This window comes from Carettochelys insculpta, chromosome 3, assembly GCF_033958435.1.
Source record: "Carettochelys insculpta isolate YL-2023 chromosome 3, ASM3395843v1, whole genome shotgun sequence".
Lineage (NCBI taxonomy): Eukaryota > Metazoa > Chordata > Testudines > Carettochelyidae > Carettochelys > Carettochelys insculpta.
In genome coordinates, this window is record NC_134139.1 from 6,630,765 (window position 1) to 6,651,369 (window position 20,605).

The 20,605-nt window shown below is 42.0% G+C and overlaps 1 protein-coding gene across 1 annotated transcript in view; it reads right to left on the reverse strand.

Annotated features, from left to right (window-relative positions):
* Positions 1-20,605, reverse strand: part of CFAP61 (cilia and flagella associated protein 61) — a 253,647-nt gene that overhangs the window by 72,816 nt on the left and 160,226 nt on the right. The window contains exons 20-21 of the mRNA XM_074988390.1: positions 13,220-13,318; positions 3,802-3,970 (exon numbers count right to left, since the gene is read on the reverse strand). Of these exons, the coding sequence (XP_074844491.1) occupies positions 3,802-3,970; positions 13,220-13,318 (268 nt within the window). The remainder of the gene's footprint in view (positions 1-3,801; positions 3,971-13,219; positions 13,319-20,605) is intronic.

Sequence of the window (20,605 nt, forward strand, 5' to 3'; positions counted from 1 at the left end):
CCAAAAAAAGCACTGTGTATAACATTGCTATTAAAGTAACCAATGAAACTATTATTTTATTGAAGAAAGAAAAACCAAATTGATCAAGACTATGAAGCACTGGGCAAGAACTGTCCAGAGCAATGCTGTCAATGGCCATTTGGCTTGACTGAGATGTAACTTGGCCATATAAAACATCTATGGAATCATCATATCTTATTAATCCAATATGGAAATTGTCTGCCACTCTCATTTCATGCTGAATAGAATCTTAGTCAGTAGCCCCTGTTGAAATCAATACCACTAGTTCCTCTTAAGGCACATCTCATAAAGGGGCAAAAAAGCCCTACACAAATAAACCAGAAATATGATAAAATACTTCTCCCTAGCTTCTGTACATTTTTAAAAAAATGAATTTTTTAACAAAGGTAGATGAACTCTACATTTCCTTTTCCCCTCATGTTTTTTCTCTCCCACCTCCAGCTTAGCTACTGTCCCCAACATGCTCTGCAGCTGGTAGGATATTCCAAAAGGTTTCTTTCACACTGTATAACCTGAAAAGGAACATCCAAACAGGTTTAGGGTGCATTTTGGCTTAACTTTTTAGTCCATCTGTTGAACTGTGAACATATTTAGCTGTTCAAAGTGGCGTTCTAATCTTGAAAGCACTGACAACTAAAAATGGCTTTTTTTTACTCGACGGTTCTGTTCCTTGTAATGGGTTTTTCACTGTCAGTCGCTTGGGTACAATGTCCATTTTCTTGCATTTGGAGAGAAGGATGATGTCTGTCTGGATCTGGGTGAGTTTTTTTCATGTAGTTGATGGATCTCCATTCCAAACAGCTGGAAAGGAGATCCATCAACTACATGAAAAAACTCGCCCAGATTCAGACAGACATCATTTTTCTCTCCAAATGCAAGAAAATGGATGTTGTACCCAAGGGACTGACAGTGAAAAACCCATTACAATCAGGAGTCTGTTCTGGTATGGCTATGATCTGAAGAAGTGTGTCTGTCCTATGGAAGGTCATCAACTAATAAATTATTCTGTTAGTCTTTAAAGTGCTACTGGATGGCTTTTTTGTTTTCATAGTATATAGACTAGCACGTCTATCTCTCTTTTACTGTTCTGTTCCCTTTTTGCTTTCCTGACCTCCCACTGGGTTTTAAGATTAACATTTATATTTGTGATGATGGGGAAAAGTGCTATAAAAAGTTAAAAACATTCAGTCACATTTGGTGATGTTAGTGACAAAAATAGGATTTTTGAGGGGGGGTTATCTAAAAACCATTAGTGGTGTAAACTCATTGAAAGCAATGTTGCTACACGTGCATCACTGAGGGCATAACTTGGTTTTAGAATCTTACTGGCTTATGACAATACACAAGAAAAGAACCCATTGTGGCTGAGAGAGTCTGAACTGAATATGCAGGGCTGATAGCTAGTATGAAACACCATTTTATTGACATCTAAGCACATTTAATATGAAAATATGACACAATAAACATGGAGCTCCATCATGCCTTTTTTAGAATCACTTCTGAGAGGAGAACTGCACCAAAGGTCTAAGCTGAAAGCAGCCCAGCCACCCACAAGGCAGCATGCATCTGGGACAGAATAGAGCTTCCTTCCTAATCACAAACTCCCACCCTTAGGGACCACAGCCAGTTTAGCAAATTAGAGCTGCACCAGTACTTATCACCCTGGTTTGAAAACTAGCTCGGGAAGGCTCCCCTTCTCTCCCAGGGAGGGCTATCACCAATAAAGTAAAAGCTGTATGACTTCATGACATAACAAACAGAATCTATATTTCCAATGGAATTATGTCCCATTTTTGCTACTATCATATATATATGTCTATGTGGATTTCAGGTTATTATTATTTTCATCTGAAATTCTTTCAGACCTTGTGTGTGCTGAGGGATTTAAAAATAAAAAAAACCACTACAGCTACCACAGGTTTATCTGGACAGAGGCATAGTGCAGATAAGGTTCCCATGGCAAGACCTACTTTTATTGCCATGTCAACTAACCTGCTTTATAGCAGATTTAATTGCCATGGTAATAAAAATCCTAGGAGTTGCTAAAGCCTCATTCTTCCTCTAACTCCCATCAGTGCTATTGATGGTGGAAGTCTGTGATAAAATTATCTTGTCTACACACTAAAATTGCATCACTGTAACTACAGTGGTGTAGGTAAAGCAAAGCAACTCTGCCTCAAGAGATGATGCAGTCATGCTATCATAAATGTGCTTATATCACTATGACTTAGTGAAGTGGAATAAACTACACTGATATAAAGTACTTTTATAGCTATGTAAGTATGTCTCCACTAGATGTTGTACCAATATTATTATTTTGGTCAAAAATGTTACCTCTAACCAAAAGAGTCATGGTTATCATGCCCGGTTCTTCAGTCCTTATTCAAGCAGGGAATTCAATAACAATTTTCTATTAAAGACTATTGGATGAAAATTAAATCCGTTATAGCATGACAAAACTGCAGCTTTTGACCTTTGGCAAAAGCCTTGCTGTGAAGTATGCTTCCGTACTTGCTGTGACAGATGAGGCTATTTTCTGCATTACCTTTCATAAACTTTCCTGAATTCAGTTTAATCATCATTGGAGTCTATTGCAATAAATGAAAAGATTATGTGTCATTCTGGGCCAGGATGACCAAAGGATTATATTGGACAATGCAGCAGACAAGAATGATCTTTTGGACAAAACAACATGTAAAGTGGATTTCCTGGGAGATATCTAGGGAGAATTCACCCACCCCCAACCTCCAGTTATGCAAGAGCCCAGCTCACCAAAACAACACCATGAAGACAAAACAAAAAAGCAGTCACGTAGCACTTTTAAGATTAACAAAATAATTTATTAGGTGATGAGCTTTCTTGGGGCAGACCCACCATGAAAGCTCATCACTTAATAAATTATTTTGTTAGTCTTTAAAGTGCTACATGACTGCTTTTTTGTTTTGGTAGAATACAGACTAACATGGCTATCTCTCTGTCACCATGAAGACAGAGTGATTGTCTGCTGATTACCTGTTACCAGGGTGCCAAGATCAAAGCCCAAAGCATATAAAGGAGAGACTCTAAGAATTCTGAATAGTAACAGAGAGGGAGCCGTGCTAGTCTATATTCTATCAAAACAAAAAGGCAGTCAGTAGCACTTTAAAGACTAACCAAGTAATTTATTAGGTGGTGAACTTTTGTGGGGCAGACAAAGAAGTGGGTCTGTCCCACGAAAGCTCACCACCTAATAAATTATTTTGTTAGTCTTTGAAGTGCTACTGGACTGTCTTTTCTAAGAATTCTGCACTTGTGACCACCGCTGGGTGTAGTATGTAGAACTGATCACCTGCCAGAACCCTTATTGGTGTTGGGGGTGATCTCAGGTAAGCTCAATAGCATGCCTGTATGTTGTTTTATTGTTTTAATATGTTTTCTCTGTAATGTTTTTATCTTAAAAAATAAACGTCCTTGCTTAGAAAGAGCTGTGAGGTAACTTAACTTGGACCATTATGCTGCTTGCTGCCTCACAGGAAAAAGCACCATGCAGACACTGGCTGTTTCAGCCCCCTGGCTTGCATCTCGCAGTGTAAAGTAAACTGTGAAGTTTGGAGAACCTTCGCCAAAAAGAGAGGTGATTGCTAAGGAGCTAAAGAGTCTAAAGTGATTGCCACTGATGAGCTGTCAGGGGGGAATTCATATGCAGCTGCTCTGAACCGTGACACTCTTCACAAAACATATTAATTGTTAATCGCTGTAAACATCAAGTGATCATTTTTTACACCCTGTGTGCAATCTTACCTGGTACTGCTGGCCAGTACAGAGAACAAGGTGGTCATACGGCACTTTTTTCCCTTTGGAAAGCACAACGTGTTTGGCAGCTCGGTCTATGCCAGTCATTTTACCAACCACAACATTAACCCAGGAACAAAGTGACATCAATGCATAATCTTTATCATTAAAACAGTGGCTGTGAAGAAAGAATATCTATAAGTGACATTTTAGCAGCTCACAGCAGGCATTAATGAGACATCTGGTGAGCTGGTTGAAGTCCCCTAGTGGTTCAAGTCTGTTGTTGTGCTGTGAGCTTACTAAAGTCTATGGTGAGAGGTTATTCACTCTGAAACACTCAGTTACAAACTGACAACTTTCTGTTAACATCATATAATTCCTCCCAGCATCAGGCCACACTACAACAGAGTTTAAACACTAGTCAGAAATATATACTTTCTTATGGTTCAAATCTGCAGTCTGATGCACGCAGTCTGATGCACTGTACAGTATTTGGCACCTGTAAAAGAAACGGGTTTTCTTACCTGTTAATTTCTTTTCTTTAGCTATTTCCACAAAATGCTCTTTTGCTAAAATATTCCCACCTCTGCTAACACTTGTTCAACTCCACCAGTGACAGCTAGGGTGAGAACACTTACATAAACCAGCATCAAAGATTAACTACTGTGATACACAGTCCTGCTCTGATAGCTCTTAAAACTACAAAGGCAGTACTTAGATTTGTCAGTAAAGGGCAGAGATATTATCAGACCTGCTCTCCCATTTTCCAGTCTCTAGATGAGCTTTTCCAAAATGTTAAGGATGAAAAAATTGTAGTAACATTCAAGAAACCTTCACAATTCTGTTTGTAGCAACGAAGAGATGCCATTCACAGAAAGGAGAGAGAAAGATTATCATATGTGCTAGCTATGTGAAATAAACTAGCAGGCAAATGAAAATCTCTCTCTTGCAGACAATAATTGTGATAAGCAGAGGAACTGACTGGCTACGTCTGTACTAGCATTCCTCTTTTGAAAGAGGCATGCAAATGAAGGAAATCGAAAATGCAAATGAGGCACAGATGTACATATCTGGCACCTTATTTGCATATTCTTCTTTCAAAAGAGATTCTTTCTAAAGAAGAAAACTAGTGTAAACGCAGCTGTTTCGGAAATAAACCCCATCTTCAAAAGAACCCTTCTTCCAAAAAGAAAAATAGGAAGAAGGGTTCTTTTGAAGATGGGGATTAATTTCGAAAGAGCCATATCTATACTGCTTTTTGAAAGAAGCTCTTCCAAAAGAAGAATATGCGAATGAGGTGCCAGATATGTAAATCTGTGCCTCATTTGCATATTTGATTTGCTTCATTTGCACGCCTTTTGAAAGAGGAATGCTAATGTAGACATAGCCACTGATGAGCAATTCATTCCTTATGAAGAGGAATTCTGAAACCCATTAATTTATACACAATGCAACATGGAACAATTTAAGTGTAATTGTTCTATGAACAAAGTCCTCTTCCATTTTGCAGTTGCAGACACAGAGGTCTTTCTTATCATTGTATGTCTGGTGATAGGTGATTAAAGAGGCTTCACATTACTTAGTCGTTTTGTTCAGACAGACTCACTACTTCTATCCTAACTCTTAACAAATGTCATATAGTTATTTATTTTGTGCAAAGGCTACATTTTACAGGTATTTAGGCACTTAAAGATATAGATACCTAATGAGATTTTCAACAGCACTTAAGCAGCTTAAGCAGCTAACTCTCTTTGAAAATCTGGCTCTTAGGAGTCTAAGTCTCCTAGGTGTCAGTGAAAGTGAATGAGATTTAACCTGGTAAGGTTCCTTTGAAAATGGGACTTCTGTGCCATAGAAGACATTTGTATATAGAAATTCGTCTATTTTGGAAGATGGGAGAATACCAACAAATATTCATTTGAGTGTGCAGTTTGCTTAAATCTAAAAATGAGTCTCTTCTCTCAGGGGCACCACATTTTTTGAGTGTCAATGACTCCACATCAAATTTGCTCATTTTAATAAGTACTTTTACATAACAGCAAGGCAGGCAAAATCACTCTGGCTCCTGAACATGAAGCTGGTTCTTTCTGGTTCACACATTATCTTAGGCTGCATCTACACTACGAGACAAATTCAAATTTCAAGGCATTAGCTTGACATTAAAACATCAGTGTCTTCACAGTTCACACTAGTGCCTCAATTTATTGAGCCATAATACCGATTACAAAAAAATCAATATTACGGGGCGGGTATAGCATCAAATTTGAACTTAAATTTCGAATCAAGGGTAGTGTGGAAGCACCATGTTCCTTAATTCAAATTTATTAGCATCCAGAAGCATCTAGTATGTATTCCATAAAGCTACGCAGTGACCCTCCAAGTATGGCCGCTTCATTGTGCGCTGCTTTCCATCCAGGTGTGCAAGAGGAAGGTCAAAGGACGCCCACAAAGTTTTGATGGAATTGGAATTGGAATTCAGCAGCCCAGCCCTGCAAATATAAAGGGAGCCCATTATGAAAAAATTCCTTTGCCCATCGTATCACATCACTTCGGTAGCCATTGCACTGCATCAGTAGCAATTATTGGTAGCCCTCTACTGCAATCATGAGCATTCAGGGTAGCGATCTGCCCAGCACTTCTCAGACTTGCAAGAGAGCCCCAGCTTGGATCCACCACGAGGTTCTGGATCTTATTGCCATTTAGAGAGACCAATCAGTGTGAAGAGACTTTGAGTGGCCAAGAGAAATGCAGCAATCTATAAGCAGATATTGCGTGAGATAACCAGAGGTTACTCCTGGGACTCTATGCAATGCCGAGTGTAGGTGAAAGAACTCCGTCAGGCCTATCAAAAGGTCAGGGTAGCCAACCAGTGGTTGGGGCAGCTCCACGGACCTGCCACAACTATCAACAGCTCCGCATGCTTATGGGAAGCAACCCCATCGCAGATCCTGGTCTGAATTACGACAGTTCCAGAAGCCCTGGTAGGGAGTTCAGTGTGATCCAGGAGGACCTGGGTGGCCCGGATGAAGACGGCAGTGTAGAGGAGGAATGGGGCAATAAGCAGGTGACAGAGGAAGTTGTGCCAGACAGCCCGGAGCTCTTCACCATAGACCTGGAACCTGTCCCCTCCATGGTGGGATCCTCCACAGCATTCCCCTCTATGACAGGCCAGTCCCCACGGTGGGTCCCTCCACACCGGTCACCTCCACGCTGGTCCCCGAGCCTCTGGACCAAGCAGTTTGGTGAGTAGAACAAGAGGCAATGGTCTTAAACTGCAGCAAGAGAGGTTTAGGTTGGACATTAGGAAAAAGTTCCTAACTGTCAGGGTGGTCAAACAGTGGAATAAATTGCCAAGGGAGGTTGTGGAATCTCCATCACTGGAGATATTTAAGAACAGGTTACATAGATGTCTATCAGGGATGGTTTAGATAGTACTTGGTCCTGCCATTGGGGCAGGGGGCTGGACTCGATGGCCTCTTGAGGTCCCTTCCAGTTCTAATGTTCTATGATTCTATGATTCTATTTATTCTGCATGCCAGAAGTGGATCGGGCGTGGGTATAGCTGTAGGGCTGTGTATAGATACAGGTTTGCTAGGTATGGTCCTGCGACCCTCAGAACAGCATGCTAATGTTTCTTGGGATGGAGCGCTTCTCCTTTCTGGAAGTCTCCTCGAAGCCCTCATCCAAGCACTCTTGTATTTCTTCTTACGAAGTTCTTGGGTAGGCCTGAATTGTTGTGGCTTCCGTGGTAGCACACCTTGCCATGCAAGGCAACCTGATAGTGATCTGGTGTCATGGTGCCACACAGTATTTTAGCAAATTTTCCAGGTTTTTGGTCACATAGCAGGAGTAGTTGTTCTTTCTCCATAAAATATTAGTTATAGGAGGGTGATGTCTTCTTTGGAAACCTGCAGAGATTCTTTGGGAATTTGCATCTGTTTTTTCTTTTTTTTTAAACATGCTTCCTGCCCCTTTACATTTGCCTGCAGCGGTTGGCAGGTGCTCCATTTCCCATCCCCCAATGCAGTTTGCAGGCTCAGCAGAGCTTGCCCCTTCATGCCCCTTTCCAACCAGCATTTCTTTTCATTTTTCAGGACTCCCGCATGCTGCATGGATGCCAGGCTCTCTGGGGAGTTTCCACCCCCATGTCCCTTTCCAACCAGCATTTATTTTAATTTCTCAGGACTCCCCGGCACCTTGTGGCTGCTGTGCTGTACTGGACGTTTCTCCTCCCATGCCCCTTTCCAAGCAACATTAGTTTTGATTTTTCAGGAATTCCCCCCATGCTGCATCTGCTGGGATCTGCTGGGCTTTTCCCCTCCCATGTCCCTTTCCCCAGCATTTCTTTTGCTTTTTCAGGACTCCCCAGCACCACTCAGCTGCAATGCACAGCTGAGCATTTCCCCTCCCATGTCTCTTTACATCCAGCCCCTCTTTGGATTACAGTCGTCCCCCGCCTTACGAGGGTAATTTGTTCCAGAAAAGCACCTCTTAGGGCGAATTCTTGTAAGTCAAAAATGTAATTAACATTCATTTCAATGGGAAAAAATTTTATGCGCTCCTGAGCCCCGAAATGTACATCCATTTACGCTAAAACAACACCAAATCCCATTAAAATGAAGACAATTACTTCAATAGTTAACACTAGTTATCATAACACAACCTAACAAGGCATTTTCCCCTTCATTAATTACTCTACAATATGTCTGTTTACCTGCAGAGACAGGGGAACGGAAATCGAAGAGTGCCTGGGAGGGGGGTGCAAAGCTGGGTAGCTGCCTGCGGCTGCAGAAGCGGGGCTGGTGCAAGGGGGTGGCAGGGCAGAGCAGGGCATGAGGAGGCAGCCCGGCCTGAGCGCAGCTTAGGTTAAGTGGGGAGGGGCCTGTGTCAGGGGCTGGCTGCACGGGGAGCTAGGCAGGCACAGAAGGCCCCCAGTTGGTGAGGGGCGATGCCTTGCTTGTGTGGGGCTGCACGGTGGAGAGGGCCCACCAGCAGCGGCCGAGGCACTAAATGCAAAGGAACACCACAGGCAGCAAGCGGTGCCTGAGGCACAGCTGCGCAGGGCTGGCAATGGCAGCCCCCTAGCTGCCTGGGGAGCGAGCGGCAGGGGCGGGTCCGGGATGGGCTGCGTGCCCAGCAGCCATGTCTTGCGGGAGCACCTGGGAGCCCGCGCTGCAGAGCCGAGGCAGAGACCCAGACCAGCCACAGGTAAAGGCTGGGCAGGGGACTCTGGGAAACCGCCGCCGAGCACTGCAGAGAGATGTGCCAGGCAGGATGCAGCTGCAGTTAGCCGTTGCCTTTCTCCTGCTGCAGGGCATCTGCGTCCCGCTAAGGTGCACGAAATTGAAATCGGTCCTCGTAAATTCGAGGAAATGCCTCGTAAGACGAGGTAGGAGTTTTAAATCAAACTCCTTGTAAACTTGAATTCTCATAACCTGAATGGGTGTATCTCGGGGTATGACGCAGCTGTCCATGTGTCTGTAATCAATCCCTTCCCCACCATCCTCTATATGCAGCTTGATCACTGGGGAGGATTGCTCCAGCAACAGCCTAAAATTTTTTTCCCTGCCACAGGACACACCCAGGACACCTGGCCAGGACTCCTGGCAGCTACCCCTGCTTTGCAGCCGTGGCGATTCAAATGCGAGGCTTCTTCCGATCATCTATGAAAGCCCTTCTTCTATCACCTTTTGAAAACTGGGGGGGGTCCTTTCGGAAGCTCCCGTCTCCACGGGCGGCACGCGATTCGAAAAGCCTCACGTGTGGACCCAGCCATGTTGTGCAAAATAGCACACGCTGTAATCACAGTGGGGACTGTACCTTCAGAAAGCTCCAAATGCGTCAATAAACATCTGAACCTCACTTTTAAATGGACAAAGGCGCATTCCACCACCATTCCGCACCTGCTGAGTCTGTGATTAAACTTTTCCTTGCTGGGGTCCAGGGGTCCTGTGTAGGGCAAGGTAAGGGAGCACAGGGTCAGCAGGGTCACCCAGTGTAACACTAGACATCTCCATGTCACCAATCTTGATTTTCTGATCAGGGAAAAAAGTCTCATCCAGGAGCTTTCAGTACAGTCCAGAATTTCAGAATATGCTCACTTCATGAACCCTCCCTTACCAGCCAACTTTGATGTCGGTAAAATGACCTTTGTGATCTACCAATCCCTGCAACACCATCAAGAAGTACTCCTTTCGGTCTATATACTCCAAGGCCAGGTGGGCTGGGACCATGATGGGGATGTGCATGCCATCAATTGCCCCACCACAGTTAGGAAACCCCTGGGCAGTAAAGCCATCCACTATTGCCCATACATCTCCCAGGGCTGCAGTCTTCCTGAGGAGATGCCAACAGATTGCACGGGCTACCTCCATCACCAAGGACCCCAGTGTAGATCTGCCCACCCTGAACTGATTTGCCACTGATCAGTAACTGTCAGGCATTGCAAACTTCCACAGTGTGATTATCATTCATTTCTGAACTGTTAAAGCCAGCCTCATTTTTGTATTGCTGCACTTCAGGTGGGTGCCAGCACATCACAAAGTTCCATAAAAGTGGACTTGCGCATGCGAAAGTTCTGCTCCCACTGCTGGCCATCCCAGGACTCCAAACCAATGTGGTCCCACCAGTGTGTGTTGGTCTCATGAGTCCAAAACCGCCACTCCACTGTCAGCAATGTATTCATGGCATTCTGCAGCTGTGAATTCTTGGACCGCAGTTGGGAGATTTGCTGTTTCAAAACATCGTCGTCAGCAGCAGCAGCAGCAGCAGCACCATTATGATACCGAACCATCACTGAGCTTTGTAATTAAAGGAAAAATTGTGCGACAGCCAGTGTGGTTGCCGAAATGAGTGCTATGAATTGGAGCATTTGGGGATCCATGCTTGTGCTGGAATGTCACAGCAGGAAATTGTGCGATCTCCAGTTTGTTTTTCATGCAGTTACTGGTGCTCTGAATTCTGGGACAGTGCTTGGAATTCTGGGATTCAAACATGAAACACCCATAAGCAACTGGGGCTAAGGCACTGTAGGATAGGTGCCCACAATGCACTGCCTATGCGGTTGAACTTGCATGGGGCAATGGGGATGTGGAAACTTGACAAAAAAAAAAGGTGGACTGAATTTCAAGAATCTTTGTAGACATTTAATTTGATACATAATATCAAGGTTAAATAATCGAATTTCTTAAAAATCAAACTTATCTCATAGTGTAGACACAGCCTAAGCAATTAAAATTCTGTATGTCAACTAATAACAGAGGGAAAGCCATGCTAGTCTATATACTGTCAAAACAAAAAAGCAGTAAAGTAGCACGTTAAAAACTAACAAAATAATATATTAGGTGAGCTTTCGGGGGACAGACCCACTTCTTCAGCCATACCAGAACAGACTCAATATTTAAGGCATAGAGAACCTTTGTCACCTTTGATTACTACTTTTGTTTCTCTATGCCTTAAATATTGAGTCTGTTCTGGTATGGCTATGGTCTGAAGAAGTGGGTCTGTCCCACGAAAACTCACCTAAAAATTATTTTGTTAGTTTTTAAAGTGTTACCTTACTGCTTTTTTGTTTTGTATGTCAACTGCTACCCTCAATCTTTCCTTTGAAACATCACTGCCTTTAGAACTGTTACAAAAGTATAATGGAAGGTATGTACTAAGATACTGGAGATAAGCTTGGTCAAGATGTTCAAAAAAGGGTCCCACGATTTTGATTGCCTCAATTTTTGATGTCCAAGTGAGACACCTTAAATGAGTTTGATTTTCAGTGAGCAGCTCTAAGCATTTTCTCAAAATAGAACCTTTTAAAGGTGTTTCAAGGTAAGCACCCAAAATAAGTGGCTCTTTTTGAAAATTTTGGCCAAGATCTATTTTTATAGTTCCTAAGTCCATATTGCCTGTTTTAAATATAAACTCCCTAATGGCTGACCAGTATTTTCTGGAGAAGGTACAGTTAATTTTCAACTGTTCTTCAATTAAATTAATTAATATTCATTATTTATCTATTTTCAAATTAAACAACTAGCTCTGCTTAGACAGTTATGAACTAGTTTTCTGTAAATGTAGCTATTTTGTAAATGTTACTGGAAATACCTGTTTATATTTGAACATATATATAGGAATGTGGTTTATCTACTACACTTAATTCATCTTTGTCTTCATGTTGGCTTATTTGTTGTGTCTGCACACAGCACTGCACTGATATGCTCCATAAAGACAAATACCTAAAGTATTGCCTACATTTATGGGAGTGAGTAGGGTCCATATAGAGGCTGCACTGGTCAGTTTCCCAGCTTCCCTCAGGGGTGGCAGCTGACAGCCTGACTCTTGATTGCCGCCCCTAACAGGAGAGCTGCCACCCCTGACAGGAGCAAGGAAACTGCTCCAGTCAGGGGTGGCAGTCAAGAGTCAGGCTTTCAGCTGCCCACCCCTGACAGAAGCCAGGAAATTGACCAGCGCCGCAACTGGTCAGTTCACTCACTCCTCTGAGTGCATATATCATGTAAAATACAAAATGCTGTAACTATATGGATCCTACTCACTCCCATAAACATAAGCAACACTTTGGGTTGGGGTGGCAGCTGCTTCTGTCATGGGTGGCAGTTGCAAGTCAGGCTCTTGGCTACCGCCCCTGACAGGAGCTGGGAAACTGACCACCGATGTGCTGGTCAGATTCCTGGCTCGCACCAGTGGAGGGGAGCCAGGAGCCAGCCTGCCACCTGGTTCCCAGCTCCCTGCCACTTTGAGAGCCAGGAAACTGACCGATGCACCAGCATCGGTCAGTTTCCCACCTCCTGCAAGTGCAGGGGAGCAGGGAGCCAGGCTGCTGCCTGGTTCCCAGCTCCTCCCAACTTGCCCCAAAATTGAGTTATGTGAGGTTGCCCAGGAACAGGATCTTCACGTAACTTGGAGGTCTACGGTACATGCCCTAATGAAAGGCAGGCTGCATCCATACTGTAGCATGTTGCTACATGTGGCAGGGAAAGGCTCTGGCAGGGAGTGACAGCATGAAAAGACTCTGGCAATGGAATTCCTTCTGGCAAGGGATAAACATGATCAATACTTCTGGATGTTCTGTACTCCAGACAAAATTGAACTCTATAACATGGCTTTCCATCACTAGTAGATACATATATATATATATATACCCACAAAGTGTGCTTGTTCAAGAGACAAAATGTGAAGAAACCACATCTGCAACTGAGGATCACAACAGAACTGGACTGAATCCCAACCAGTTTTTCTGGACAGTTTTTCTGATTTTGTTACATTATTTTAGTTTCTTGTTATAAGTGCTAAGACTTGAAGAAAATACACTTTTTCTATACACATGTATACTGAGCTGTACTACAGATTCCCAAAAATATATCACAAGCATAATATTTTTCTTTGAAACTATCACAGATATTTAGAAATCAAATCAAACCTGTCAATTAAAAATCCTCTGTGCTTAGAGCCTGGTGGATTTTTTCCTGGAAGCCCATGAGTTGAAATCAGGGTCAGATTGTTGAACTTCAGATGTGGACTGAAGGAAGAAAAACAAAACACAATACATATAGCAACATTAGATTGCTGCACTTTACTTATGTATACTTGTAAATTGATTTAGCTGAAATGTACTGTTATAATTAGTGTTTATATCCAATAGCTTTTCCCAAAATACTCCTGAGAAGTTTGTTCTATCTTTATGGATTCCACAACAATGGATCCCTGAATCTGACTGGGGATCTCTGGGCTACCTAATAATTCAGATAAGAAATAAAATAAAAAAAATTATGATCTGTGTCCCTAGAACACCATGGCATAAATTACCTCAGCTGCCACTTAATGCGAAAGCAATCTTAGAGCTAGACTGAGCCTTTATTCAATTATTTGAGTATCAGGAAACATGTATCTTTGCTGCCCCAAGTGAACCATTGCAGGAACTGTGACTCAGACTCTGGTCACTTGTAAACTAAGTTGTTAGAAAACAACCTTGACGAGTAATAGTAAAGAACAAAATATTCAACCTGACTTAGCACTGTGAGTAGATGAGGACTGCTACATTTGACATAGCATCAGCTGGCTGTAGTAGGTGGCAGGAAGTTAAAAACAGTAGTTCTTGTCAGCCCTGAGTATTAATACCATACCAGTCACTGCAGCTTCTCTAGTTAGTGCTCCCACATACATGACCTATTTTTCCTGGGGAAAATAAAGCTCTCTTGAGTTGGAAGATCTCTGCTCCCCAGGCCCTGGGAAAGTTGTACTTGTCACCCCTCTGCAAGGTGCAGAATGCTTTCACTCATGGCTGTTCAGCTGTGCCTGCTAGCACTATGGAGAGAATGGAACTCAGGCCCTGGCCATTCCCTGCCCCTCTCCATCTCTTCCAGGCCCAACTTCTCAGGGGTGCAGTCCCAGGTAATACCCTCACACTGCAACCCAAATTTAGGGGAGAACATGATGGTAAGTGAAGAGGATCTCAGACCCTTTTAATCCCTGTTCAGCTCTATTAATGACAACCACAATCTGTATCATTAACTCAAGTTCTGTGATAAGGTTCAGATTCAGCAGAGTTTTTCACAACTGGGGCCAGACTGACATTCCTGCATCAGACCCTCAAGCAGAACCTTCAGATGTTATTCTGGGAATAAGATGGAAACTAATGTTATTCTTTACTGATGGGCCTCAACAGCAGAAGAAAGACCCTTATGTTATCTTCATGTGGGAGTTCAAATATAACTACATCTTTCTGTCTCTCTTGTAAACATATAGCTCACCACATCCATGCAAAATTAAGATAATGCAAGCAAAGAAGACAAAGCAGAAATAAGGTCCCCCCCCCGTTTCACCACAGCATTCAACTGAAGCACACATTCAGCTTTCACTGTTTTCTAAGCGTTTGCTGAATAGGAATGGATTAATCATGTATGTATTTCAGTGGTTTGCAGGATTGCAACCATAGCACATATTCAGACGCACCACATGCCGGAAGTATGAAGCTATTCCACCAGCTGATGAATAGCTGTGAAGATCTACAATTACTGCTTTCATGTGGCTTCTTAGGTACATACTAGGAAAAGGACAGAGCCTTAGCAACAGTGTGCAGGTTATGCTTACAGCAGAGTCCCAAACCTGTTGAGCACTGCCCAAAGCAAGATATAGTGGTTTCATGAGTAACTGGTTCCTACCAAAACCAAAAGCAGACAAGTAGCACTTCAAAGACAAGCAAAATAATTTATTTGGTGAGCTTTCGTGGGACAGACCCACTTCTTCCTTGATGTCTGTCTGGATCTGGGCAAGTTTTTTCATGTAGTTGATGGATCTCCATTCCACTTTGGAAGAGGTGGGTCTGTCCCACGAAAGCTCACCTAATAAATTATTTTGTTAGTCTTTAAAGTGCTACTTGACTGCTTTTTGTTTTGATAATATATAGACTAGCACAGCTCCCTCTCTGTTATGGTTCCTACCAATCTGCCATTACATGACAGCTGACAAAGGAAGGAAGCAGTCCAGCTAGTGGGGTGGGAGAAATCAAGCTACCACGTCTTTGTCAACGTTGTTTGTGGCTTAGCTTCAAAAGAAAGACAGATGAACCGTGAGGTCACCCTGGCATGAGAGAGCACCGTGTCCTGCAATACTCTAGCCATCTCCTATAATAGATTCCTGGCAATGAGGAGGGTACATCCACAGCCTGCAATGGATTTTTTGGAACAAGTAGGGTGTGTCAATGGAACAGCAAAGTTTTTCATGCCATCCCCACCAGGGTCCACATAATTCATTTACGTGGGCCAGGATCTAAGCACCATGAGATTCTGCCATTTTCTCAATTACATGTGATTTTTTGGCACACATCAAAAGAATTTGTCCCACTGCATTTTGATTAACAGCATGGACTCTGACAATATATTAAACTAAACTAAACTAGATCTGACATTTAAAAACAAATAAATATTATGAATGATTAAGCCTTATAATCTCCAAGGCTTTGTACAACTTAAATATGGATGGATATAAGTGCTACAAGGAAATGGTATGCTTTTTATCAACTAATGTTAATTTGTTATTCATACATTTTAAAAAAATATATTCAAACAAAATGAAAGGTCATACTTAAACCAAGGAATTTCAAGGCTATGGCTGCCACTCTATAAATGCATATTAATAGTTTAACTCTGGATTATGGATCATCTAGTGTAAATTTCCATGCATGCTTTAGGCATAGTGTAATAAATAACCTGAATGTAACAGAGTGCCCATATTTATACAGATTACGGGCCTGATTTTCATTTACACAAAAGCCATTTTACACAGCAGCACAAAAGGCCCTTCAAGCTGGTATAAACATTTTCTCCCACTTTAAGTCTGCTTTATACTTACAGTGTGTTTTAAAGTAGTTTTAGTGTAAATGACAATCAAATCCAAACAATTCATCTGCATTGTAAACCGTACAGTACATCATCTGCATTTAGAGCTGCTAGTGTGGGTTTGAGAGTATATGAATACAATTAATTGTAAAGATCCATATAGTTCAGATACTTGGCAATTTACATCCAGTTATCAGGACAATAACTGGAAATTGATATACAAATTACTTATGTTTAAATGTATAAATCTGTCCCTCTGATCTTTTTATACATCATTTGTTATCTTTCACTGTAAGCACTTAGTGGCAGGGACCATTTTTTCATGCCTGCTGCCCAGTGTCGCACAATGGGGGCTCCAATTCTGGGTACTACTGTAATGGACATACTAAATTACATGAAAAGAACTATGTTAAAATAACATTAAGGATGTAAAATCAGGCATTTGATTGTTAGGAAATGACAGTTTCAAGGTTGCTTGTGAAACCTTAATCTTCCCTCCCACCATGATACGGTCTTTAATTACATGATCCAATAAGTTTTTCCCCACAAGAAACCTAACCTCGTTCAACGCATGAGGAGTTATTTAACATTGCTTTTTATCTACACTATGGGGCTGCAGGCCTTATTATCCATTCCAACACTGTGCTGAATAAAATATTAATTCCCTTTTCAACATTCCTAGGATGTTCTAACCACAACATCCAAGTGCTTCACAAATATTAATTTATCTTTTCAATATGTCCATGAAATTGGGTGAAATTTTTATTCCCATTTAACAGACTGGAAACTGACACACAGAGGCTATGTCTACACTAGCCAAAAACTTCGAAATGGCCAGTTTACTAATGAAGCACTGAAATACATATTCAGTGCCTCATTAGCATGCAGGTGGCCGCGGTGCTTCGAAATTGATGCAGCTCGCCGCCATGCGGCTCATCCCGAGGGGGCTCCTTTTCAAAAGGACCCCGCCTACTTCGAAGTCCCCCTATTCCCATCTGCTCATAGGAATAAGGGGACTTTGAAGTAGCCAGGGTCCTTTCGAAAAGGAGCCCTGTTGGGACGACCCATGTCAATTTTGAAGCGCCGCAGCTGCCCGCATGCTAATGAGGCACTGAATATATATTTCAGCACTTCATTAGTAAACTTTGAAATGGCCATTTCGAAGTTTTTGGCTAGTGTAGACATGGCCAGAGTGAGTTTAAGGCTGAAATTGTCAAAAATGTTCAGTAATTTTGGTGTTGAATGGGAGACAGTTGGAACATGAATTTCCATTAGCCTTTTATAGCATTTTGTAGCCCTTAGTATATTAAAAGCAAAGCTCCAAATGAGTTTGGTTGTGATGTCTGTGCTCAGCAATCCTGCAAACCTGTGCCCAGGTGTCTTATACTGGGAAGATATGAACATGTTGCAAATAACAATCAGTCCTGTGGCACCTTAGAGCAGTGGTGTCCAATAGAAATTTAAGGATTGCCACAACTCCCATCCATCCCCGGAGCCAGGCACTCCACCAAACTCTGCAAACTGCCGGTGACTCATCAGAGCAGTTGGCACTGGAGATGCTGGGCCACAGCTGGGCCTGTGACGGAAGCTGTGGCTTGGGCCACACCGGATGCCTGGAGCCGTTGCTGAGGCCATGGCTGGAGCCACACTTGCAACCTGTGCCAAACAGGAAGAAGGGGCTGTCGAAGACTGGGAGGGGTCCTTTTGAAGGGCCCCTGTCCACATGTGCAGTGCATGATTCAAAAGTGGCACTTTCAAATCGCCATGGCTGGCATTATGCTGATGAGATGTTGCATATTCATGGCAGTGACTCATTAGCATCTGCCGAAGTGTCTCATTAGCATCCCCCTTTCTAATGGCGGGGGCTAGTGTAGACATAGGCACGGTCAGATAGCATGAAAACCAGTAAACTTTTCTTGCTTTATTTGATCTTCAGTTACATAGAATAGTCAAATACATTTTTTTCAAATACATACCTAAAATAAGATTTTGTCTGTCAAGTGTCCGAAGTATCTCTTTGAGCCAAGTTATAAGCCCTCAATAATAGAAATTATGTCAATTTCACAAATTTAGTGGCTAAAGTGTTCGCATCAATGGGTGACTTCCAAAAGTGGCAACGGGCCAAATTTTTAAAGGTATTTAGACATCTAGGCAACTGTGAAAATCCTGTTAGGCCCTTATCTGCCGCTATAAGAAGATAAATTGCTTTAAAAAACTGGCCCTGAGTAATTTAGGTGTATAAATCCCATTTTCAAACATGTCTAAGCCAGCAAGGAACTTTGGAAAATTTTATCCAGGGCACCTGAAGTTAGGTTCCTACATACATATATCAGCACCTAAACATAATTAACCTGGCAAGTCAATAGGTGCTGCAGGTGCTCAATATCTATGAAAATCGAGTGCTTGATTTCAGATTCATGCATAAGCAGCCAGGTTTGAAAATTCTGGCCGATGATGGTGCTATGTATCATTATACTTTCCATCTACACATTTGCGGTATTTGTTTTGATATAGTTTTATTTATATGCCAGTGAAAGAATGATTCATACATTCTGGCTTTAGTTCCTCACTGTCAGTTGAGAAGGAAGCTCCCAATAATTAAAAAACAACAAACACTGAAAAACAGGTACCTCATATTAGGTGACAGCATGGTTTATATGATTCTAATTTATATAAACAATGCCCAGCATCAGGTGCTATAAAAGGAGAGGTCGCTATTTTGTGAAAAAGTCTTCAAGTTAAGAGCTCAAACCAACGAAACATTACACAAGTGCACCTGCAATTTAGAAGCAAATAATTCCAGCAGGGATTCATGTTGCTGTGGATACAAAAGGGAAGAACGGCCAAAGATACTTGTAAACCAGGGAGGGATTAGAGTATCTAGGGACAAAAGTAAAAGGTATTGGGTTTCATTGCATGGTTCTAGAGGACAGCTACAAAAGGAGGCCTAAGAATCCTTGCTCTTGACATAAAAAGGGGTCACTTTGCCAATTTATTGTAAGCATAATAAAAGAAGCAAGCAAAAAAATTAGTATATTACTTACAGGCATCTTGGCAAAAGCCATTTTCAAATCTACCAAACTATTCTTCTTTAGCTTTTGCCGTTTGCAGCAAAAGCTATCAAGCAAGCCATTTAATTAACTGCTTTCATTAAACCTCTCATTTGAACAAATAAGTATCCAAATAGCCTTTTAACCCAAATAAAGAGTAGCAGCCCACATAGGTCTAAAAGTATCAATTTCACTTACTTGAACCTAAATTTTTCACACCCATGCCGTAGTTTAAAGTAAATAACAAAATGTTCCTAGGCAGTAATATATTCTCTGAATAACTGAAAAAGATCACCTGGTGAGCTAGTTTACAGTAAACATAGTATTTAAATAACAACCTCAATATTTGGTGTTGTGAGAGATACCAAGCGACAAAGGCACAGGCAATCTGAATTCCATTGTACTCTAACCTTGTAAAATGACAGTGGTTCTAAATATGAATGCTTGAGACAGTTCTAAAAAATGCATAACAAACTGTCAGTTTTCAGCAGTATTCAGAACTGTCACTAGAGAAGCAAATGATACATTATAACAAGGGTAGCTGACATATAAAAACATTAGGAATGCCCATACTAGTCAACACAAAAGGTCCATCTAGCCCAGTATTCTGTCTTCTGACAGTGTCCACTGCCAGAAGCCACAGTGGGAACAAACAAAACAGGCAATACCTCTCCGTGTCACCCATTCCCAGCTTATGAAAAACAGGCTAGGGACACCATCCCTTGTACATCCTGGCCGATAGTCATTGATGGACCTATCTTTCATGAACTTATCTAGCTCCTTTTTGAAGTTGTTACAGTCATGGGCTTCAGGACACCCTTTGCCAAAGAACTCCACAGGCTGACTGTGCATTGTGTAAAAAAGTACTTTCTTTTGTTTGTTTTAAACCTGCTACCTCTTAATTTCATTTGGAGGCCCCTAATGGGGAAAATCTAATCATACATTTTATGACAGACACATGAAAACACTTTATTTTTCAACTAAAATCTGGCACAGTGGCCTTCACCAAGGGAGCCTATCTCCACATGTTATCTGTGTCATGATTCCATAAATTATCTTATTTATTTTCCTGGCCACTTGCTACTTTGTAACTTATGGCTTTTCCACCCAGAGTGGAAGTCAATTACACATATTTCTTTTTCTCCCATTGTTCAGATACCAGTATTCTTTTCTGGAATGTAAGAAACAACATAAGCTCCTGTTATCATTACTGAATATTGGTAAAAAAGGGATCAAGAAGGACAGGCAGGGAAAGAAGAATGCTGAAGTGTTTAATGACAGATTTGCTTCAGTCTTCTTACTTACTTAGACTTAGGTCCACCTGTGCATCTGGGCACATTGGGCAACAAGTGCTCGTCAACGATTTCGGTCGGCTGCAAATAATTCCCTCTCCTCCCATGACATACCAATGTTTAATAA